The sequence below is a fragment of the Amblyomma americanum genome, chromosome 6 (genome assembly GCF_052857255.1).
Source record: "Amblyomma americanum isolate KBUSLIRL-KWMA chromosome 6, ASM5285725v1, whole genome shotgun sequence".
NCBI classification, from domain to species: Eukaryota; Metazoa; Arthropoda; class Arachnida; order Ixodida; family Ixodidae; genus Amblyomma; species Amblyomma americanum.
Window position 1 is genome coordinate 8,129,729 of NC_135502.1, and position 25,550 is coordinate 8,155,278.

General features: G+C 44.3%; 1 protein-coding gene across 3 annotated transcripts in view; it reads right to left on the reverse strand.

The window, feature by feature from the left end:
- Positions 1 to 448: 448 nt before the first annotated feature.
- LOC144136238 (protein disulfide-isomerase A5) overlaps positions 449 to 25,550 on the reverse strand; it is a 34,662-nt gene continuing 9,560 nt past the window's right edge. The window contains exons 12-22 of one of the 3 annotated variants that reach the window (XM_077668405.1): positions 24,979 to 25,046; positions 24,768 to 24,862; positions 23,763 to 23,828; positions 21,873 to 22,012; positions 20,570 to 20,640; positions 17,505 to 17,633; positions 14,617 to 14,842; positions 14,125 to 14,192; positions 12,168 to 12,262; positions 7,695 to 7,839; positions 449 to 4,853 (exon numbers count right to left, since the gene is read on the reverse strand). In XM_077668405.1, coding sequence (XP_077524531.1) covers positions 7,734 to 7,839; positions 12,168 to 12,262; positions 14,125 to 14,192; positions 14,617 to 14,842; positions 17,505 to 17,633; positions 20,570 to 20,640; positions 21,873 to 22,012; positions 23,763 to 23,828; positions 24,768 to 24,862; positions 24,979 to 25,046 — 1,064 coding nt within the window. In that variant the 3' untranslated portion in view covers positions 449 to 4,853; positions 7,695 to 7,733. Of the gene's footprint in view, positions 4,854 to 5,215; positions 5,349 to 7,694; positions 7,840 to 12,167; positions 12,263 to 14,124; positions 14,193 to 14,616; positions 14,843 to 17,504; positions 17,634 to 20,569; positions 20,641 to 21,872; positions 22,013 to 23,762; positions 23,829 to 24,767; positions 24,863 to 24,978; positions 25,047 to 25,550 lie in introns of those variants that run through there. The other 2 variants (XM_077668407.1, XM_077668408.1) reach the window with 2 other exon arrangements.

Sequence of the window (25,550 nt, forward strand, 5' to 3'; positions counted from 1 at the left end):
TCACTGTTGACCATGGCCTCTGCCTTTCCTTTCCATGCACATTAGTCTCCCATAAGTGCTGCCAACGCAGTATATATCTCCACTCAGTTTGACCTTTCTTTACTGACATAAGCCAGCACTGTACCCTATCCTGTTTTCTATGCCATCTGTGCCTAATCTTAAAAGCTGGCCCCCGAATGGAAGCAGTACCCGAGTACAGAAAGATGTAGTGCTCTGAGTTTTGCTTGCAAAGTATTCGTTTCCTTTTTGACCCTCCCACTCACACGCCTCACAATTTTCCGTTGCGAATCAAAATCATTATATGATAGCCAAAAGACAGTGGGGATAGAACTTAAGATGTGTGCACACCAGCTTCTGCATAGGCTTCTGTCATGCAGTGGAAAGAGAATTGGCTCTACAAGGCCTTCCTCAGGTCAGATGGAGCATGATGCAAAAGCGAACGCGTACAGATAGGTAGAAAACTGTAACCTTTATTATGGAGTTGATCGTTCAAAACATATACAGTGAGAACATAAAAAGAGTCCATCAAGCAGTGTATGCATCCAGCAAAAGACCACATTAAACAAATGGCCATAACAACACGTCTTGCATACCGAAAGCAAAAGATAACTGCAACACAGACTGACAGCCCAGCGCAAGAGATTGAGAAGTAAAAGCACCCCATGCGTAAATTGACAACATATTTGGTATTGCGGAACTTACTGAACCGCCAAACACCTCAACAAAATAATCTCCTAGGTACAAACAGAACCAGTACACCTGTAAATATGAAAAAATGGCGAGTGACAACTGTGACAGGTTACACTGCAACCAAATCATGCAGTTGACTGAAGTACAAACGCTTGCGGAGTTTGTCAAGACTCTTTGCAGTTCACCACCATTCTCACATATCTTGCTACTACTTTCCATCCAATAGAAACAAATGAAATTACCAGTGACAAACTATTGTGCTAGGAATGGCTTTATGGCTGAAATTACAAGGACACTGGAGCAGCTAGAAACAAAACTTGAGTGCCTTTTCGCATAGCTCAGCACACGCACGCAGAAAGTAAAGCCAAATAAACAACATGAGGAAATAAAACTGGAGTAAAGCCACTGACCACTGAGAGACAATATGCAAGAATGTACAAATGCGGGTGCTGTTTGCTCACAGGCCTTCAGCCCCTAGTTTGACACATTACCTAGGGAAATCATTCATGAATAATGAAAGTACTACAACTATTAATGCAGCCTCAGTGTTTACACTGCTACAGAGGATCTACGAAGTCAAGTCACAGTTGTTCTGGCTGAGCAACAATTATTTGCGGTCATTCAAAAAATGCAGATTGTGCACAAGAGCCTAGAAGTTGTTTTCCCTCATTTTTCCAGATGGGTGTGCATTCTTATCTCACAAAAGTGAGTGCGTACAAGGCACTGGTTCTGACATCACTACAGCCTCGTACACAAGCCGTACTTTGCATGCACCATGTCACAAGGCCTACACATGCAGGCCTCATATAAAGTCACATATCACTACCTCTCCATCCATTGAGACATGTCCAAAAGGACATTACACCGGCACTAAACAGCAATGAGCAGTTCCCTAATAAGCACACCTTTGGGTAACACACACAAAAAAAGGAAGTTTTGAGAGGAAAGAGTGAAAATCTCACATGTACAAACAGGCAAAGAAAAACAGAGTAAGTCGTAATAAAATTGTGTGTTTTTTCTGCTTCTTTCACCTGACACACCATGATGTCTTGCTCACAGTCTTATGCGATTCAAACTATCTTATGTTTTATGGAGTTGAGGTACCTAAAAGATACAAGTGGAAAATGTACTACATTATCACCATGGAAGACGGTGAGGATGCTTTACACATCACAAGCTGCTCCTTCATGCACTGGACGTTGACAACTGTTGACAATGGCTCACAATATGGCTTCTGTTTTGTTCATAAAAAATTAAAGCAGTGGAAAGGATGAATATCAATTAGGATTGCAGGAGCGCAGAATCATTAAAAATCGCCAGCTATTTCATGCAAAGAGAAAATTTTGATGTATCACACGCAAAGCAATGGGTCTGGCTTCTTGTACAAAAATAAAGCCTGGCCGATAATTAGCGGACACCTATGGACATGCATAACAGCACAATTAGAAGGAAGGTAGGTACTTTGACAGCGTGATTGTGGTTTATGCTTTATGTGAGTTTAGTGTCCCAAAGCGACTCAGGCTATGAGGGACGCCGTAGTGAAGGGCTCCAGAAATTTCGACCACCTCGGGTTCTTTTACGTGCACTGACATCGCACAGCACACGGGCCCCCAGAATTTCGCTTCCATCGAAATTCAACCGCCGCGGCCGGGATCGAACCCACGTCTTTCGGGCCGGCAGCCGAGCGCCATAACCACTCAGCCACCGTGGCGGCTTTGACAGCGTGAAACAAAGAAAAACTGCATCTGCAAAAGCAAACATCCATGCATGTGAAACAATCCTATTACATACAAGCAGCACCTCGGTTAATGTGAGTTCGTGCGCACATGTGTGCAGTGTCATCTACTCTTAGTGTGAACATGCGAGCGTGTCACCGTATATTGAAGCCAACTGGTAGATGACACGAAGCACCACCTCCAGGTCTCTTTTTGCCTGTGCCACTTTGCTTCGATATGCGGTCGCGTCGGACGCACTGGCACCAAGAAGCGAGGTCACATGCTTGCATGTTTACCCTCAGTTTGGATGACCCTGTACTGTGACTGACAGTGATTATTAACCAGGAAAAGACAGCTCGTCAGTTAGTGTTGGCAAAAACTTCCACTAGAGGAACACCAAAAAAGCATTTACAGCATACACAACACAAAGAACCCCCCTCCCCCTGAAAAAAAAAAAACACCACAAAAGTTGAACAATCTTGCTGAAGAAAAATGTGACAAAGATGATGCATTTTGATTGTCTCAACACACGAGGTCGGCTGAACTCAACAATGGTACAAATCAATGCTGCCATTTACATACACAGGCAATAAACTGCTGATCTAATTGTGCCTAAAGTACGAAATTAAACAGAGTAGTAAAACAAAATCACGACAGACAAGAAAAAAGGGAGAAAATGTGGTCGTGGGTTGTTCCACCGGCTGGAATGGAACCTAAAATGCAAATATAGGAACCATAGAAAAGCTCTGGTGCTTTGTTTCTGCAAAAAATTAACAACAAAGCCATGGTTGCAGAAGCAGCACCCAATGAATGGCCACCATGAGTGAAGTATGCTGGCTACTTTGTGTGCGCTTTAGAACAAATGGTATGCATAGAGCTGCTGGCACCCACTACATGCTACCTACACAAATGCATGACAGGACGTTTAACAAAGAACATTTAAGGAACAACAGTTGGCACTACTTTCTCAAGTTACTGGCACAATCCATACACACACAGAAACTTAGGCCTCAAGAGATCCTTGCTGAGGAAGATCTCTCAGCTGTGCCAAAATTAGGCAGTGGCAAGATAGCTATTCTGCATAATGCCCTAGGACAGCCAGCTCCTGTGGCCTAACAGGGCACCGAAACAACCCCAAAAACCGAAAAGGGGCTAAAGCCATGTTCCATCCGATTGCACACATCACGTATACCGGGAGAATATTGTCAACAACCACGCAGCTACTCAGCAGCAAGGAGTACTAGTAGGGTTAGGGATAGTTTTGTGCTGTGGAGCACCCACCAATAGGTTGCCTCCGCCAGCACCCAGTTAGAGAAAAACTCTGATGCAAGTGCAAGGGCAATGCTGCAAAGTGCTGCTTTAAAACAATCATCAGAGCAAACAACACCGCTGGAGAAGATAACAAAGAAACTAGCATAAGACACTCTCACCTTAAGCATACAAGCATGACGACATTTAGTCGCAAAAATAAGTCAGTTTTCCCAAAGGTTCAAACTGAAGTTGCGAGACGAGGTGTAAGTGCATTCTAAATGGACTTCTGGGATGCCTGTTCCACAGAAAGGATCACATCTCCAGATCAACTGTTACAGGCGATATAAAGCCCAATTCTGCTCTTTGCAGTTATGACTCTAGTATTGATTCATGCATAAAATGCCACTGGCAGTCTTCTGTGCCTGGCCTCCTTGGGTGCAACAGCAGGCATCCCTGCAGAGTCGCTGTTACTGTAACTGCTGAAGCCCTCACACCTTCACGGGACTTCCGCATTGAAATGAGCCCTTCTCATGCCCTATAAAAGCTGCCAATCAAAGACTGCCAATAAATGTTAACTGAGAAGGACTACTAGTTACAACAAGTAGGGAAACTTAGTGCAGAGTGCGTGACCTCTCAACACTCCGTAAGGACAAAGAGCTTAGCAAAGGGAAGATGCCATTTCCAGCTTCAGTGTTTGCAGCCTCTCTTACTTTGATACCACATTCTTTTGATTACATTCATCAAACTAAAGCAGCAATAAAGCAAGTATGAGCAGCCGTTGGCAAAGGCAAGAAAAAAACAGCACAAGAAAGCAGCCTCACAAAGTAGTTCCACAATGTGTTCAGATGCAACAACACTTTTGTTCTAGCACTGGCTCAAAGCTGCAGAAGAAAGCCACTGAGGCCTGTATGCACAATTAACGCAGAAACAGGGGATGCTCAACCAGCTAAGAGAGACGGTAAAGGAGGAACAGAAAGGAACACTTTCGAAAGCTTAAAAAGACAGTGCTGCAGTCCCATTCCTTGGCACAGGGCACATCAATATGCAAGGAATACAGCCCCAATGGATTTGCTGCACAGGGTGATGAGTGTCCCTGGACTCGGCTTGATTTTGCAAGAACCCCTGAAATACCTTCTGCAAGCATATGCCGGCCAATAGACCAAAACTAGGAGTCAGCAGCACTGCAGAGGCTTTGAGCTGAGGGAACAAAGGGAGAAAGGAAATGACGTTACTCTCTTGAGGGAAATTAAAAATGATGCAAGATTACAGCATGCTCCTTAAGTGAGAGCACGGTTATATGTACCACATGACAGATTTAAAATCTAGAAAGAAACTGAAGCTTTCCTGAGATATAGCCACAGATAGATATAAATATTTTGATGTATTAACCCATGTGGCCCTTATATACTTGTCAACAAATATACTGTGTTTATTCGCATAATTAGCACTCCTGCATAATTTGCGCATTGCTAATTTATTACCCGGCTTTATATATATTGTAGCAAACCATGACGGCCGCGCCTGATGCCGCATAGGCAGATCACTGACGAAGCGCCGATGAAGACAAGGCACCGATGAAAGACGAAGCGTCGCCGCGCTGCACGAGATCGCTTGGTTTTGGGCTGGCCGTTGGCGCTGCCCGCCGTTCTGCTCGCCGTTTTGTGTCGCCCACCGTGAACTCTTTCCCATGATCTATTTGTACACAAACCCTCTTTCAATATAAACAAAACTTTTGATTGCATATTTCACACTCCCTGCTGCACTAGACCATCAGTATGCTCGTGGGTGCATGCAAAAGAGGGTTGGGGAGACGGGTGCGATCACACCACCGTGTGCGGCTGCGAAAGGTGTGAATGGCAACAGGCCAGACTGTGTGCCGTTTACTTGGCTCGCTCGCACTGGTGGGCGCTTCCCCGGACGAACAACCGAGAGAGGAAACTTCCGGTAATCTCCGGCATGTGCTGGAATCCAAAACTGCAGAACCGTTTGCTGTTCCGTTTGCAGCTAGTCAGCCAAGCAGCACGCAAGGGCACCGTTTTATCACATTTTATTCCCATTTGCCTCTGACTGCTTGCTTCATAACTTGCGTGTGTGTTTATTGCTTTAAGCTGCACCCGTGCTATCTTGCCATCAGACGGGGAACTACATAACATGGGGTGGGGCAGGAGGGGGTGTGCATCTTATATCTGGAGTCAATTTTTTGGAGGGGGGCGGGGCGGGGGGGGCACCGAGAGGTGCGAGTTGGATGGGTGTTAATGTATAGGCAGCAATATACAGTATATATTGTGCATTAAGACCTTTGTAAAGTTTATTCGGTCGTGTTCGCAAAATCCTCGCATAATCTATGCACCCCTTTTATGAAGCCGTAATTTAAAAAAAAAAAAACAGCACACGAGGAACTACAGAAAGCACTCATGGCAGCTACTAATTTCACGTTTCATTTCTTTGCGGAATTTCATCTACCCCAGCACAAGCAATGTGCGATGGGTGCCTGACATCGTCTATGAGAACAGTGTTGAAGTGAGACCACAAATTTTAACATCATGATATCTAAGAATTTTCTGCCTCTTGTAATATAAAATATAAACTTGGAAACCAAATTTCATTACAGAAAACAACAGTGCACTCTGTCTGAAACAGAATCTCATATGCTAATCCGAATGTCATCCACATGCACAAACCCACAACGCCTAGATTAACAAGATCCACATACAAATGATCATATTCAGCTACAGTTCAAAGTGGCCTACACGAAAAACGAAAGTATAAGGGACCCAGTCCATGCAGTTAAATTCCAGGAGGGTGTCCGAGTGTATCAGAGGTGGTCGGACAAAGGCCAGTGCTATCCTCGGGTCACTTGCAATCACCAATACCACAGGGAGGATTAGAATTAAAAAGGTGTCGGCGATAAAAACGAATGAATGACAGTAGTGGTTGCAAAATGTCTGCATAGTCAAAATGACGGAGCGGGAATGTACAGGGAGGAAAACTCTGCTTTCCAGCACAAACACGATAGAGTCGTAGGTGCTTTCACTCACTCAGAGTTTATAGAACCCGCAGAACTGCCTTCTCAATTTATGAAAACGTAAAACAATTTTGAGAGGAAGCCCTGCACTACAGGTACTAGCCGGTGTGGGCTCAGGTGAAATCAGCACCACGAGGAATAGAGTTGAAGCTTCCCATCTTGTGCCTTGTTATGGGAGTAGCAGCACTACCAGGGGTCATTAGAAAAGTGTCTTCATTAGACCAAGAACCATTATGACTAGCTGCCTAGTAAACATTGTTGCTATGAAAGATGTGGGTGGGTGGGGAAGCCTGTCCTTCCTGGTGTCAGATGCTGCCATCAGATGACTAGTTCCAAGTCAAGACAGTTGTCCTCGCCCAGTCAAAACACCCCATGGTGGCGGAATCTGCGTTTAATTTGCTGACCTTTTCCAGCTATAAAAGCTCCATTTTTAGTGAATGCATCCTCTCTGTCTTTAGAACAAGGTAATCTATCAATACTGGCCAACTTGAATTTGTCCTCAGGGTTCCTTTGTCTCCATTCTCCAATCCACCAGGTACTATCATGCTCAATAAGAGCAACACGAGCTGTGGCAGGAGGTCAGTTCTTGAAGAAGTGTCAGCCCAGCGCTGCTGGAAATGTGCACTGTCATGCTCAGTATGAGCTACACCGTGCGAGTGCCTGGGCACGTGCTAGCGTGGTTTAGCTCATACTGAGCACGACAGTACGCACAGCTGTTGATGTAAAGAACATAATACACCAAGTGTTCGTGCAGTTACTAGGTGCCCCGTGTAAGGGTGTGTTATTTTACTATAAAGTGAAATCCTCAGCTCGTTCCCTCCAGATGTGTTGTAAGGCATATTGAGCACGATAGTACTTTCATTTGTGCCTCCTCTTTGTCTGGCGCTTTCTGCTTGTGTCCAGACAGTGGGAAGTTTTCCGACCTGTGAGTGCTAACCCTTCCTCTATGGCTTGAATATGACTGAACTTTGTCAGCAGCTGCAATACAGAATAAATCCACCACAGGAACATACCTTTAGAAGGTGCACCCAGTGACACAAAGCACATCAATCTCATAACTCCACTTTCTTGGCCAAAGCCGGTGGGTTTTTCAGGTATGCCACCAGGTCTTCAACAGTGTTCTTTTGCTTGTTGTAGTCAGCCACAAACTTTCCACGCCTTACAGAAAAAGGAAGGAACAGAGCAATGAAACTATATATATGAACTGTGATTATTGGGGTTTAGTATAGCGTGCACAATGAAGGAAATGTACAATCTTTGGTGAAAGTTTAGACCCTAAGCGGTTGGCTTTAGATCATGTTTTATGGCTGCATCTCGAACATTCCAAACCTCCTGGATACGACCCTGAACCTTTCAAAAGTCAGGACTTCCCAGATGTTACAAAAGCTGCACTACAGAGCTTGCAGGCAAACACCTTGGGCTCCTTACTTTTGACAAAGGATGCACATGACAGGTGCATATGCTTGAGTGTTTATAACCTCTTGCATGTTGACGAGTTACATACACAAATCATGTACTTCAATGCAGTTCTATAAAGAGTATTAGCATCATAGTTACCAAAGCTTAAAGAGGAACGCGGCTTTTAATTCACAAAAATCTAGAAAAAAAATTGAATTTATAAAACACCAGGTTTCATATCCATAAAGTTTTTCAAATTATATCCCAAAAGATTTTCCCCTAAAACAACCCAGAACTTTAAATTGTTTTTTGTGACCTTATAGCAAAAAACTGGCTGAGGTCTACGTAAAAATGCCAATTTTCTCAAAAGTGTTCTTTGACATGACTGCCCTGCTTGCAGAAAGCATAGCATGAAAATGGCTTCATGGATTTCCATGCGGTTTGTTGCATTATGTTCCTTGATAAATTCTATTGCAGTGACATTCATACATTTGTAAATTACTTTCTCATTTTTTTGCTCTGTCAATAATCTGACATGAAGATAATGAGTGCATTATGCAAGCATGGATATAATGTTCTGCATACAAAAACTCTGGTCGATAAAAATATTTAAAGAAAGCCACGGCATGAACCATTCCTCAGGCTAAAAATCAAGAGTGACTCTACGCTTCTATTATGTTTCCTTGTCATGCCAGGCTTTCTGAAAGTTTGGTATAGGAGTGAACCAGATAAAATTTTATGTCAAAACTACTGAAGGTATACGAGTGAACATTTGTATTCATTTATTTAGTGTATTTCCCATTAAGCATGCCAATTTCATTGCTCTAAGCCAAAAATTTAAAAATTCACCTCCAAAAGCCGCACCTCCCTTAAATGGGCCCTGAAATGCAGATCAAGCATGCAGTTTTTCTCTGTATGTATACTATGGGACACTGCAATGCCTGAAAGCTTAAGGAGATCACTGAAACCTTAATATTTAATATAATCTGCTCCAAAAAGTCACGTTTCAGGCCGACGGTGGCGAAACGCAGCGGCGACCTTCAGGAGCAGCCTTTCTGATTGGCTAAGCATCTAGTTTGGACTTGGTATCACTATACTCAAGAAATGGATCCAGTATATGATGTCCGTGAGTGTTATAAGCTTTTTGCGCTCGAAAAAAAATGAAACGAAGCAGTAAAATTGAACAAAAACTATTAAGAATAATGTTAGGGTTGCTACGCTGTGGCCAAAAATGTGAAGAGAAAACCAGAACAGGAGACATCCTACCAACAACAAAGGGATTACAAGGAACTCTGCTGAGTTAGTCGTCCTGCCCTGTCTCCGAGGTGCAAGCGAAACGGCACCGCCACCAGAATGCGCGGCTGTGAGCTGCCCTGGCAAGACGACAACTGCATATAAGCTTCCACCGCATGTGCTTGCATGCTTAGATTTCAATACAGTTCTTTTTGCACTGGTGTCTGGAACGCATGAGGAATCTCTTTCACCAGAATAATCGTCAGTGAAAGAAAATGTCACAGCACCCCTACAAAATGCTTCCCAGTGATCATTTTCCGCATAAACAAAAAGAAAACATCTGAATCGGAAAGAACCTGCAAAATATTCTAGATTCCTTACAAACCTAACCTTGGAAAGAACATCTATAGGAACTTGATCACAGCTGCCTGCAACCATGTCAGCTGTGCAGGTCGTAGTAAGCAGGTAATAATGAACAATGTGGCTGAGTAATGCCAGACAGCACATTTCTTTGAATACAACAAGCTTCGACCCTGTCGACAAGGAAATACTCTTCATGTCCATCTGCACACTTTGTGATGCTCTGTGCACTTGCTGACACAAACAGGGCCCGCATTTTAACTTCAATCCCTCTAGGTATTGACCCCTCAAAGTGGTCACCATTTGGCTGAAGCAGTGGAAGTGGATGTGGCACTCAGATATGATGCAGAGTTTTGTGGGACCAGTGGTCAAGCCTGCTGCTACCAAAGCCCACTTTATTTCGCGAATCTTTCTCTGGTTGTAGGGCCTTTGACAGTGCAGGCAGGTGAAGCCACAGCAGTGGAAGTCTCAGACGGGTGTCAGTTCTAAGCCTCTTACGGCATCAAAGCAACTTGGACATCACAGCAGTAGGTGCATGATATACCCAGCCATATTTTATTAACACGATTTTACTAGGACAAAGTAATTTCTGACTGTTTGGTGCTTTTATTTTGATCCCTTGAGGACTGAAGTTAGAATATGGGCTGAGTTGGCAGCAAAGCCATGCCCCGTTGCACGATACCATATTTACTCACGTAATTTATGCACCCCAAACTTTTTTACCTGAATTTTTGAAAAAAAAAAAAGAAAAAATTGCGCTCTCTGCTGTGCCAGACTACCAGCATGTATGCAAGTGCACGCAAAGCAGACTTGGGAAGATTGGCGCGGCCGCGTTGTTGTGTGTGGCTGCGAAAGACACGAGTGGCCGTTTACCCGGCTCGCTAGTGCTGGCGGTCACTTTCCCTGTCGAACAGTTGCGCATGTGCTGGAACCCGAAACTACTGAACTGTTTGCTGTGCGGTCTACTGCTAGTCAGCCGGGCCGCACGTGAGGGCACCGTTTTATCACCTGTTATCTCCATTTGCCTTTGACTGCTGGCTTCGCAACTGTATTGTTGCGTGTTTATTGCTTTGAGCTGCACACCCGCCTTCATACCATCCCGCGGGGAACTACATAACATGGGGTGGGGCAGGAGGGGGTGTACGTCTTATATCTGGAGTCAATTTTTTAATTTTTTTTTGGCCACTGAGGGGTGCGAGTTGGGGGGAAGGGGTTGACTTATAGGAGCAGGAACGCGGTGTTATACTGTATATGTTGTGCTTTATGAACTTTGCAGAGTTTTTAGCTTGTGGTCACAAAAATTTCGCGTAATCTGTGCACCAAATTTTTTAAATGTGTGCACCCACTTTTTGAAGCCTTAATTTAAAAAAAAGTGTGCAAATTTTGCGAGTAAATAAGCAGTGAGTGGTCCTGGTTGAATATTTACAATGTGCCACCACCTTGACCAGGAATGTCTAATGTGTGTCCCACTACATCCTCCCGTAGAACAGAAGTCCTACTTTGGAGGATCCTGAACCAGAAGTGCGCACTGCTCAGTTAAGTCCAACATAAGCTACATCTAACTTCACATTTCAAAAATGGTTCAATGAATCAAAAACACCTATATAAGTGATAATGAACATAATAAGCACAGCAAACTGTACTAACTGGTCAAGGATTGTTTCAAATAGTACTCACTTTTCCTTTTTACAGCCTCCAAATTAGACGAGCTTTCTCATCATATCAGCACAAAACCTTAGTAATGGTTTCCTTTCTTTCTGAAAAATTTGCAACTTAATAACTGCTAAGGCTGGCGTACCCTACAGCAGAAATGCAGGCATACAGCCCCATGTTTTGAAGCCTCCAAAGTCTTCCTTAGACTCACTACTTGTTCATTGCTGAGGCTCTGGCCAGTTGCATGTGAAGCTGATCGTGCTCCCACTGAATGGCTGTGGCAGCAGTGGAAGCTTGCACCGATGTGTGTACGGAAGATGGAAGACTCGCACTGGCATTTTGCATATGCACACTATCATTACTGCAAGCTCCTTGCATACACAGGGCTTCTGCAGACGGACAACTCAAACTGTCTATCGCTTCAGTTCACTCTGATCCGTTCATCTTTAGAATTCTTCAGTGCTGGACGAAATGTTTCGCATGAACCTCTTTTCACCGCCTCTAAACTCTGCTTCTTCAACTGGATACCCCTGTTCCCCCTCCTGGTGCCTAATGCCCTTGGTGCCGCTGACTAGTAGGAGCACCCAACCGCTCCTCGCATGTTGGTCCTTGACCCCTGACTCCTGGTGACATTGCTGCTCCAAACAGCATAGTGCTGCTATATATAAAATGAATGCTGAACCACGAAAAAAATGGCACCAAAGACTGCCCAATGAGTTGCAAAAACCATGAAACAACATACAAAGCCCATCAACCGAGTTTGTAATAAACTAAAGGGAAAGTTAAGTGGCTTGTGGCTCAAGCCTGTCAGTACGTGGAATGAATGCAGCACAGTGTATTACCTGAAATACTTGAGCGCTGGAAGACTGTTCACTTTCCACTTGGAAGCAAGGGTTTTCTCTTCAGCTGCATCAACTGCTGCCAGCTTCCCAAGCACCTAGAGATAAAGGGGGAAAAGAGAGAGAGAAATATTACAGGGAAACACTGGTTGGCTGAAAAACAGTTCACAGGTCTAGCAGTTAATGGTCATTATCAGTGGGCTAGTTCAATTCTCATAGTGGCACACAAAAGAAAAGTGACTGAGGACAAACGGGCTGCCCTTTATCTGCGAACATCACGACCGTTTAGTTCCGGTTTCGCTTCTCTAAGCTTTGTGCCAGCCCCCAGCGACGGCAGCTTGACAAACCAGCATCGGCCAGCCAGCCAACCAAACCAGCTGATTGGCGTGCCACAGGTGTCTTCTTTTCTACCCCCACCCCCCTTTTACAGCGATAGCTGTTAGGCGCCCGTCCCTGGCCTTCTCGTCGCCATCAGCGTAACTGGTGGGTGCGTTAATGACATCCACCCACCGGTCATTAATGCACTCACCTTATATCACGGTCAACCTGGGTTGCATAAGCCTACGGGTGGCTCCGTTTGGAACAGCTGCCTGCCAGTGCAGGGGTCCATCACTCGAACACTACAACAGTGCGCTATGAGGTCACTATCTTTTCTACCTTAAAATATCCCCAAAACTAAACGCCTAAACAGCTATCAGTGAACCTCACGTTACATAGTCGTAACCGTTTTGTGAGTTTATTTTCTTGCCGTTTCCTTCACTTGCGTCCACGTGGTTTCATTCGTCCAGTACATCGAAACCGCGCACCTGTCACATGCTGTTCGCAGTTTGTGCAGTGAAGCCTCCTCACCCACGATGGTGCCACTTATGACAGGTGTGACACGGTGATGATGGATCTGCATGCTCGTTACATTGTGAAGACTTTACGATTTTGCAGCAGTTCCGCTTCAATGCTCCAGGCAGTACTCACGCAATAATGCATTAATGGAAGCATGAAAAATCGCCATTGCCAAGCTGTTCTCATCTTTAAATCAAGCAACCATTGCCCAGTCTTTCACCAAATGAGTATGCTGTGATGCAAAGTGTTCTTGACACTTTTTTTGGGGGGTCATTCGATAATTCGAACTTTCCGATAATTCGAACATTTTTCCCACTCCCTTGAAGTTCGAATTAACGAGCTTTTACTGTACTGGTTTTCAACTCAGTCACAATACCAACGCTTCATAGCTTGTTAAATTAGAAAACAGTGACTGCTTCTATGTGTGCTTTGCTGCTAACCCCATCAAGAATGCAAGAGCACATGTGGTAACGCTAGTGTATTTACAGCAGCTTGTCGACAGCAAACAACTAGTATACTTTACAACCGACAGACCTTACTTGGGCTGCATGGAGTAGGCAGTATTCACCAAAGATACAGTGGTCGCCACTCTGTTAAACACTGAGCACAATGAAAGGCCGTGTGCATGTCTATCTGCCACCTGCTCTCACCAGCACTACTCAAGCTATGCACCATCCAACAAAATGGCACTCGTGACACCACATGAATACCTGCTACAGCATTAATAGCAATGCAAGGTTCCGCAAACAAAAATCTGAAATGATCGATCAACAGGGTCCACTTCCAGGTACACAGTTGGTACAGCCAGAAGAGTGCCAGTATTCTTCTGTGGGTAATATTTCTGTCGGGTAACAGCTAAGCACAAGAGATAACATTACCATGGCAGTGACGGGGACACCGACAGCAATGTGCCTCGCCTGCAAAAAGTCCCCTGTTCAGCTACTGCAAAAAAATTCTCCAAGACTGCCCCAAAGTGTCTAAAACAAAAATGCAATGGCGAGGATAACGAATATATTTTTTTTCACTCAGAATGTACCTGGCCAAAATAAATCTCCAGTGTTTGTACCATCACACTTGGTTTATGAAACAAATGATGGAGCAGAAGCACGTTCCCCACACTTACTTGCTCACTGTGCAGCCGCAACGCAGCTCCGGCGAAAGCTGGCTTCAGTTCCTGGCTAAATTTGCACCCTGCAATGACAAAATTAATTTTTCTGAAGCATAAACAAGGTACTACTTGTTAAGCGTACTAGTCACAAAGCAAAGAAGTCTACAACCTGCAAAAGACTCTTCCAAGCTTAGGAGTATCCATTTTACTGCAAAGTGCAGTTATTGTCATTGAATGCATTGCACAGCTCAAGATGAGATATATGCTTCATATGACTGGGTTGTATTGAGATTTTTGGCTTCTGCGTACTTGTGCATAATCTACTTTTGAGTGTTTTTTCCCTTATGTTCATACCCTGTGGTCACGGGATATCTCCCCTGTATACAGATACTCCAGGTCATGAATAAATGTCTCTACCTACGGCCTGCCTGATGTCAACACTACAAAACATTGACAAAGGTAAGACTGCACCTCAGGGAATGTACACAACAGAAATGGGCTACTTACATGGGGCGTAAAACATCACCAACACAGAGTCTTGGCCATCAAGGAAGGCCTGGAAATTCCCGGACTTCAGCGACTGAACGTAGGAACCACCCAGTGAGTCATCCCACCATGACTTGGGCTTCCCCTTTGGCTTTGGTGTCGGTGAAGGTGGCGTAGTCGGCGGCAGTGAGGCGGGTGGAGCTGTTGTGCCACTTTGGTCCCGAATGAAGTTCACGAAATCTGCTGCCTGCACACACATTTACAACAGCACAGCACACACCTTGCTCATATATTGTTGATAGCCAGCTGTCTGAAATAAAACACAAGAATCAGTCATAGAAAATTACCAAGCCAGACTCCTTACAAGCACAATGTTGGCTATCAACAAAGGTACCGTATTTACTCACGCAATTTGCACACTTCTCTTCTTAAAATTAAGGCTTCAAAAAGGAGGTGCACGAATTATGCAGAGATTTCAAGAGCATGCCCTAAAAAACTACAAAGGTAATAACGTGCATTATATACCATATATTGCCGCCTGTACGTCGGCCTCCCCAACTTGCACCCCTTGCTGGCCAAAAAAAGAAAAGTTGACTCCAAATATAAGTTTCCTCTCAGAACTGTTCATCCGGGAAAGGCAAAAAAGTGACCGCCAGCGTGAGCGAGACAGCTAAACAGCACGCAATTCGAATTTTATTTACCGGAACTAATCTACAAACGAAATAACTTTATACATATATATTATTTCTTTCCATTACACTGTCATTATCTCCTTCATGGCTATTTAGCTGGTGCTGACTCGTTTCCACTTGTGTGTTCGTGTGTCTTTGGTCGTTATCAAGGCAATCAAGGCGTGCTGGTACCGGCACCCTAGTCTTGCGCACTCGCCAAAAAACGCCGGTGGTGCTTGCCCCTCTCCACCCACATCTTTCACAGCAGCACATGGCAACATGGCTGCGCCGATCTCTCAAACCTTCCTTGAGCACACACGCATGCATGCTGGTGGTCTGGCGCAGCAGGGAGGGTAAAATATGCGAGTTAGTTTTATTTTATAAATCCAGGTAATACACATTGGGGGCGCACAAATTATGCAAGTATAAAAATGGTAATTACTTCGTGAACAACATGTGTCAACAAAGCAGGCCACTGCTTCAACTGAGGCGACGACAGTTCACTTAAATCGCCAGTGGATGGCGTTACTAGATTCCAGCAAGAACTTGCGTAGCTGAAGCAGTTTAAGATAGCAAATACAGAATAAGTGAATGTGTTTCAAAATAAAATACCCAAATTACAAATGCTCTCAGTTAATGGCCAGCAGGTGGCATGATTATGTAAGTGGGAAGGTGAACTGGGGCAGAAACCCAAGATGATTCTTCTCTATGGGCCACCACACATGAATGGACACGCCCCACGTGTCGCCACGCAGCGACGCGGCCAATCGCGCATGGTGATCCGTGTAGAAGCGAGCCATTTCCAAAGCGAAATGTCTCGTGAGTTTGGCCCCCCGGCTCCACGAAAGCAGCACATAAATACAACTGACCACCATTCAATTCAATGCAAGCTCAAACTGCCCATGTAACAAGAATACAAGGCACTGTATACATTTGGCATAGGATGAAGTGCCCTTGATGCCAGAAAAATCAATGCACACATAAAATGCAACACTTGGAATTGCAAGCTTTGATGACCCATGATGCCTCTTAAGAAATGTACTCATGTCATTTGCTGACACTCACTTTTCTCTTTGGAAACGAAAAAAAAAAAAAGTATGCTGAATAAGCTGGGCTCATCTTGCCGAGTAGGAGAGCATATTAGAAGTCCTGCATCAGGCCACGAAATTTTAACAGCAGCCTGGTGTGGCACGAAGTCCCCACACGTATGTACACAATCATAGGCATGAGAAAGGTGTACCCTGCTGGAAATGCCAAAATATCAGTTAACAACATAAAATATAACCTCATGAAGAGAGCTGCTGGCACATGAAATGCAAAACTTGCAAGCTTTAGTCCATTCTCACATACATATCTATATAAAAAATAAACTAGTTTTCTTTTTTATTATTTTTTATGCTGATTACGATTTGAATTTTGATGGCCCAAGGGCAGCTTGGTCAAGCAGCGCCATGTTAAAGGTGTTTGGCCTGCACAAAGTGGGTGAGAGACCCATTCCTCCAAGCATTTCACTCAATAGAAGCAAACACCCACTGAAAAACGGGTGGGTACAAGGTGGCACTGGGGTTCAAACCCCTTGAGTACGAGGCAGATGCTCAGTTTCTCTAAACGGAACACTGACTTTCACCATAAACTGCAAGACAATGACTATGCAGTGTGATAATGACCAAAGAACAGCAGAACACCATCATCATCAGCCCGACTACACCCACTCATGGCAAAGGCTTCTCCCATGTCTCTACAATTAACAACTGATTAATTGGTTTGTGTGCCACATCATGGCACAAAAATAAAATTTCATATTGCAGCATTACGCTGGCAGATAATCCTCAAAGGACATACTACTCAAGCTAGTGAATATATACAAGCCAGGTGAGATCAGAACTATACTTCCATGGAATTCTACCATAACATACATGGACTATGCTGTCATCTGTGCAATGCCCTGACGCACAAGAAGTGTCCACACATCAAAAACAACTTAGGTAGGCACGCTCTTCCCATTGAACCTTCATGGATGGCACCTGGAAGCTCCTGTGCGCATGCATTTTGAAGGGTATTCCCACGTGGGTTGTGGAAAGGTTGAGTGCGGTCCTTACAAGGATATATTTTTTTTTAATACTTCATTCGGGAAAACAGGGTGTGGCCTGCACACGGAGGGCGCAGCCCTTGCAGGCATTTATACAGTATAAGATTGCATGATGAATTTGGACTGCAAAAAATGAGCGTGACTCATACCATTTTTCCTTTGGTGTATTCTGACACTGTCTTGAGGTAGCTGAAGTACTTGAACGTGGGGTAGCCGGCCACATCATAGGCACTGCAGATGCCACTGTGCTCTGTACAGTCCACAGCTGCGAGTGCCACCTGAAAAGCAGAGACAGCGCCGTGAGCAATGTCCATTCATGCACAAGTACTGTGAGATACACACGTACCATGCACACACAAATCTCCAGAATTTATTTTACATCTTGAGTTCACTGCAGTTCACCTAACAGCTTCAAACCTTTGTGGTAGTCAGAGGTGGGCAACCTGGCATCAAAGATGGTTTATGGGGTCTAACATCCCAAAACGACTCAGGCTAGGAGGGACGCCATAGTGGCAGGCTCCAGATAATTTCGACCGCCTGGAGTTCTGAACACACACTGACATTGCTCACTACACAGGCTTCTAGATGCTTCTAGATGGGGGAAGATGCCCCCTTAATAGGCATGGTAGAAGGAGCACTAAATTTGTCCCCCATTGCTCTCTGCTACCCAGAAGACATGAATGGGCACTACCATTAACACTGCAACCCCCACCCCCTTTTATGGAGAAGCCTGTGCACACCTATAAGTGCTCGCACCACTTGTTCATCAGGCCGATGTATTTAAGGGGAGACGCAGGTCTTGAAATGATCAGAATATTGGAAAATTTCGATTTTGCAAAAATGGCATATTCGGGATCTATACACTCTAAAGTACCTGCCTAAAAAGATGCAAGGCCTAATTCGACCACTATACTATTTTCATAAATACAGGGCCCTAAATTGAAACTGCCATGCCATTGCACTTAATGTCTATGTTATAGTCTTCAAAGGTAGAATATCCACCAGATGGTAGTGAATCCATATGTAGTCAAGCCCACTTATAATGGCCGCAGTTATAACTAATGCTCGCTTATTACAAGAGAGGGCAGTGCTCCTGTCAAAATAAGCATTAAGGCAATGGGACTGCGCCTAAGATACAACAAACAACCGTGGGGGCGTAACTTGGTTAGAACGAATGAGGAGGTGCTATAAACTTGGCCCTGCAACTAAAGAACTCGCACTTCTGATAAGGAAGGAGATGGAAGAGCATCTCCAGGCCTTCGAGCGTTCCGACACCTTCCCCCAAAAAAAGTACTCGGGGACCTGAAAACGCAATAAAAACAGACGAGACATTGCCAACAAAACAGCACAGTTTCAGCAAATGTTGCCGTCAAAAACGCATGCCTTAAAAGGTGACATTTGCACTGGTGAAATACAAGGCAAGCTTTTTAGTGCCCTGTGCAACCAATAGCGTGATGGGTATTGCGCACGATTTGCTTGCCGAGTGGCTTTTGAGTTACGAGCTCCAACCTTACGAACTCCGACTTGTGATTAGTAGCTTTGCAACGTACCGCATGTTGCCCCCTCTGGCTGTGGTGACAAGGTTATCACCACCAAATTCCAAGTGCAAGACCCAGCAACAGAACATGGGTGTCAATCATGCGCTTAGATGTCCTCTCATCGTTGCATCATCCAACTGATGCTAATGGCAATTCCCCACACCAGATGGTGATGTTCCAATTTGGATACTATTGTTCGCTGCTGTGGAAATTATTAAATCTGTGTGGCTGAGACTGATTGCGGAGTGCATCAGGAATTGTTTCTGTAAAGCATGCTTTATGGGCCAAGGAATGACTGAGAATGTGGATTTGTAGCAACGCGTTCAAGATGCACAGATGGCCAAACATTATTTCACCTGAGATGACTTTGTTGCCACAGATTATGACACACACATCAAAAAGTCATCACTGACGAAGCAGCCATTGTATGCAAAGTACGAGCACTACTAGACCATCGGGAATCTCATGACGATGACGAGGAGGCCAACCAGTCACTAGTTGTCGTGAATGCTTTAACCATGATTACTTATATATGGTTCTTAAAGAAGTTTAATTGTTTACACTTAGGGCCTCAGCGAGGTATATTAGGGTATGAACGCTACTGAAGACTTGGAAAGCGCCATGATATGGTCTCCTTTGAGGAGACAAACGTGCCTAATGAACTTTTGTGAGAAATAAATGCGTTTCATTGGAATTCGTATTTCTGACTGCAAAATGACAAGTACAGGTGCCCAAAAAAGTTTTCGGAACACAAAAATTGCAACAAAGCCTAATTACTGGGTAGCCTAAGCATGCAGCCATGAAGTGATGTGCGTGTTTGGTAGCTCACAGCATGACCTGCAGAATGCACCCCTCAGTGCCTGGCTGCGCTTCTAGCCAGCGAGGAAATTTATGTTTTTTGTGGTTTCGGCATTCCGAAAACTTTGGTGGGCACCTGTAAGCTTAATACGAACCTCAGATACAATGAACATAATCGGTGCATCGTCAGGTTCATTGCGAGTAGGCTCAATTGTACAGTCATAGCTTCACCTATAAAATAAGGTGATCATGATTGCTCACATGTTCAAACCTTACTTTTAAACTGCTTTTAGCAAGAGCTCATCATCTTTACTTGAATTCAAATACACGCCGTTTCTCTTACCTTCCAATTTCAAAATGTTGTGCCGTCTCCTTTTTGTTATAACGTACCATTCTGCTCCGACTCATGCATGTTTTATTACTGTGTTTTCATGGCTGACCCCCAATGCCATGCTACGCTACAGTGATTCAGTTCTATGATCTCACGACATATTTTCTAAACATGGCCGGAAAGTATCGAGCACTGAACAATCTTGTTAAAATACAATATGTTATGGCCCCACTATGGGGGCCTTGTTCACAATGAAGGGATGGAGGTGAGGTTGATTATATAGGCTTCATGATGTGACATAAGCAGTGGGTGTATATCAGGGGTAGATCGCCTTTGTTGTGATTGAGTGCCGTGTGCCATCGTCTGAATATGAAGATGGGTTTCCGTCAAACTCTGAATTTCATTTTCTAAATGTCTTGTGCTTAAAAGTAAAGCATAATAAAAAGGTTTAAACATGTCTGTTTTGAAAGCAGCAGTTTGCCAATATATAGTAAAACCAGTTCAGAAAAAGGCAGGAGGATGGTAGTGACCCCCGTTAACATATTACCTTTGGGTCATCTTTCAATTCTTCTGCAGCAGACTGGAATTCAGGCTTGGCTCGCTTGCAGTGAACACACCCTTCAAGGCAACAGGTGAACATTCACACACAAATCAGAAAAAAAAAAAGAGAAGTGAACGAACAAGATGGACACCACATGTCTTGCATCTGGATCTCCATACTGTCACACGGCTGTGCTGACAACACAAATGTGGAAGCTGGCTGCAGACTGGCATGAAACCCGAACTGCTTATTGGACTAACCTGTGCCCACAAACAACTTGGCGACAGCGATAGCAGCAAGCGTGCTCCAAAGTTGTCAAAGATCAGGCTAATGCTGACACTCACCAATGCTCAATTTAAAGACAGCATCAAACATTCGAGAGTAGGGGCATGGAAGAATAACAGCCAACTTGGACAATGTGGAAACAGCAGAGCGTGACTATGACTTTTCAAGTAAGCTCTGGTCCTTCCTTGCCCAGCAAACAAGATGATAAGGACATGTGCCCCCAGTGATAAACAAGCATAAAGTAAAGATTGGAGGAGAAAACAATGCTTTGTGCCAATATCATGTGGTTGTGGTGTTTATTTAGTGATAATACTGACTGGCATTCCAAGAGAAGCAGATAAATATCTCCTAAGCAAAGTGCTGCACATTTCAGGCTAAAGGAAGAAAGTGTTTTTATATACTACTTCTCTGTACTACATTTTTATCAGAATTTACATGCAGCCTTGGTAAACATAAGTGCGATTCCGCTTTTCACTGTAATAAAGGCTTATCCACATGAAAGAATCATCCAGCTTATCCAGCTCACTGCATGCAAATATTTTTTCTCATTTAATTCAAGCTGGATAAAATAATAAGTACAATGAGTTGTAATTAACAGTGAAACAACTGAGCCTGTGAAGAACTTGCAAGCAACAACTGGTCCCCCTTCACATCATACCGTTCCCTGTTAAGGGCTCAACTATAGTGCTGTTTGTGTCTTCTGGTTTCCTACCTACTGCCACAGGGCTGCATGCTCTTTACTCTGCTGCCCACTTCACAGTGCAAAGCCTCCTTTGATAAAAAGCAGTTGTCATTCAGAGCCTTTGAAGCTCCTCTGTGGTAGAGACACTGACAAAGCCTCACCCATGCCCACACAGACAGCGTCTTTGCTGTCGTGCATCATCAGCTTTCCAGTGTTAATTTTGCTTTGCTGCTTTGTAGACAGTGAGTTACAGAGCAATCTTACTGTGAGAAACATTCAGTACACAAGAAAGCTTCTCGTGGCAGTCTTTTCAACAGAAATGGTTGATAGGTAAGCACTTACACGGAGCATAGAACATAACGAGGGCATGCTTTTTGCGTTTGAGGAATGGCTTGAAGGTCTCATCATCAAGGTGAACCACCTCGCTCTTCACCTGGCTCCAGGGCTGCTCTGGGGGCGGGGGTGGAGGGGGCTCCTTGGGGCTGCAGCAAACAATAGAAAAATAAAACACAAATCCATTTGGTTGTAAGGAATAGGTGGAAACCTTCTTGGGTGCAAATGATGATCTTTGGTTCCACTTTGAGGCTTAAGATTTCATCAAATCTCCCTCTCTAAACTTGCAGAACACTGCCACTAGGCCACTGCTACTAAGTGTTTTGCACTAGAAAATACCGCAAACATTGCCAATTTTTCAGGCAATGGAAGCCATAAGTGTGTTTTATTTCTGCATGCGAGCCCCACTGTTCCGACTAAGAACACATTGGTGATCTCTCTCTCTCACGTTTTATCGTTTGAGCATATTCACTCACTAAATGTAATTCTTCAACAGGACCCTACCTGACAGCCGTTAACCTGACATGTTCAAGGAGTGGTTCCCATAAGTGCTATGCTCTGATGCATTCAGCAAATGTACACACTTCAAGATAGTGGTGGGAACAGGATTACCATGGGCAGCTACAACTGGACTTGGCTGTAGTAAGCAGTATGTTGCTCCCACAGGAATTGAGTTGATGGAATGGCAATTGCAATTCCTCTACTCTTGTGCATTCGGGAACAACTCTATTGTGGCATCGCTCATAAAGTGCTCTGCCTGTTCTGAAACATTTCTCACGCTAGACATAGAGGCATTCACAGGACTGTTTGAGCAATTCAATTTACTTAAATATATTAGTCAACCTTTACATGGGCCACCATTCAAATTTCACATCTCCCAAAGAGAAAATAAGGCTGCAGTCATTACTCATACAAACTTTCTGCTATTAAAAGGGCTCTTCTTCTCCAAGTCACCGGAAATAGACAGCACTCTCGTGCATGCATAAATCTTATCCTATAGCTTATTTTAAAGGGACCTTGCAATGAATTAAAAGTCGCTTGTAAATGTTTTCAATGCTTAGAAATGATGCTAAGAAGCATTTACACTAAGTATGAGTCTTCGGAACTGAGCCGGCAATTTATTATGAATTTTTAAAAACAGTGTTTCTCAAAATTCGCGGGCCGATTGGTGTTTTCGTAGTGATGGATTTTGCAACTAAAATTATGAAAATAGAAGTCACTAGTTCAGTGACGTCGGCAGGCTACCACACACTGTCATTCGCTGGGCCCACGGCAGCCACGACGTCACGGGCGCACTTCCGGTAGCCGTGAAAGTCGTCTGCTCGTGCCGCCGCGCGAGCCCCTCGGGCAAGAGCGAGCCAGGTCATTGCCTTTGCGCATATGGTTTCAATTTACCGCTGCCGCCTCTTTCTGTTGGGAGTTCCGGAGCCATCCACAGTGTCTTTTTCGTCCGCAACAACAGACAACAAGCAAAGGAATCCGACGCGCGCCGCAATCCAGAAGGTCGAAGAGAGACTGCGGTGACGCTGCCGATGCTGCTGCTGGGGCGCTGGTGCGACAACAGGAAGTTGCAAACCGAACGTCAGCGGATGACATATTCATGAGCGGGGCCCAGTCCCAGAGCTGTTTTATTTATTTTTTTCTGGTGCTCCGCGTGTACGAGTTGAGGGGAGAGAGGAGGAGCGTAATTTTTAATCGTCCATGCCTATCTCTCGTCTGCTTTATATAACCTCAATTAATTTATTGCATAGTCCCTTTAAATGTGCCAGGTGAGCTAAAACAAGGCTTGTTCTCGGTGAGGCACTACACAAAGAAAAATTCAGCATCCTGAACTTAATGCCTCCAGTTCAGTGAAAGATCTCTTTTTTTCCATTTCTTACTGGGTCCATAAATACTCACTCTTTCATGAATTCCACAATCTTCGATGCAACCCTTAGGTTAACGTCGTATGCATAGGCACCATTCCTGAAATAACGAAAATATGCTTAGCTTAAAGTTGTGCCTCTTTCTTAGCAAGAAACAAAGCCAGGGCAAATAAAGAAGCATTCCATCAATAAAACTACAGCTCGCAATCCTGATTACGGAGTGGATGATTACAAATGCTTTCTAAAGACCAAAAAAGTCAGAGTCCAGCATGGTCAAATTGTACCGTATGAAAAAGGTCGCATCATTATCATCATATTTATGTCCGCTGTGAGACAAGGGCTTCTCTCATTTACCTCCAAATTATTACCCCATCCTGCATAAGCTGCAACCGTCCTAAACCAGCAGACCTCTTAATAACGCAAAAAAAGCAGCTAGGGTTGAATGCTTAAGCTTGCCATGCTTCACAATCAATGCAGCATGGCTGAACACAGTGAAAGAGCACTCTGGCCAGAGAACTTTTCAAGAGCACTGAAATGGTGCAGAAGGTATGTTACGTTTAAAGTGTTAAATATAGACCTTTTGTTCAGCTGTATTCGCACCTGGCATAAACAAGTACTTCACGCAGTGCAGAACATGGCACACTTCGTGATATATTCAAGGCCCTGCAAGACACACAGCCACTGCGCCATGAATGGGACTGGCCACAGTAAAAACGAACAAGCTGGCCCAAGTGTTGCCAGCAAAAGCATAGCTAGAACCAATATGAAAGGGAATGCCTTGTCACCAAGCTGTCAATGGTTAGTGGATGAGAAGGATATGGATGAGAAGCACATTACTTTCTCTTAGGCATAGTTTTCCTCCAGGTTCCCAATCCCTTTAATGTGTTTGCAGATTAGATGCAGAAATAGCAAAAAAAATTGGCTCCTGAGTGCCAACTAAGCATTCCCATTCACACTGATCGTACCTGTTATAAGGCATCAGGAACACGTCTTTTCAGTACATGAAATCAAGGAATCTAGCGGGAAGAATGTGTCTTACTCAAAGTATTTGACAGTGGGGTAGCCACTGACGTTGAATCTGGAACCGAGTGCTTTTTCCTTTGTGGCATCAACAGCAGCCAGGATGCCAGCAACCTAGGAAAAGGAATGCACCTTATGAGCAGAAAGCAGGACAGGCCTCGCTGCTTCACTGGAGAGTACAACATAAATAAAAGTGTCAGTAGCTTCTGAGGAGGCAAAAAAGTGCTCACCCCTTCACTTTTGAGTGTGGCAGCAGCTGAAACGTACTCTGGCTTCATCTTCTTGCAGTGGCCGCACCCTACAGGGCACAAGATTGTTAAGCGCAGCGACAACACAGAGAGTGCCTCTCCAACTTATTCCTAACAGCGGGCAAAAGCACAAATCTATTGGCGGTGGTACCTTAGCACTGACAGGAATACTATGCTAAGGATCTTAGCTGTACATGTGGCCTCACTGGCATTATAGACACATAGGAATAAGATACATAAGGATTTTCATCACAAAGCATCAGTCCCTGTTATGCTTTAGTGTATGGAACTTGTTCAGATAATACTGCTGAGCTGCACCGAACATACTCCTACAAGCAAAGCCAAAGAAGGGGCAGTGAAACCACCAACCCAAGCCACTTTCCTGCCTTCTCCTTGTCAAAAACTGTCTCAGTTTTACCAGTGTTGCTCCATCAGCTGCCTTCAAGGCAGATGGAAGAAAGTTCTTTGCCGAGCAAAGAGTGTACCCCTGTGTGAGGTACAGCACGCTTTGACTACCCTTATCATGAACAGCCGACTCGCCCAAACTTCTACCC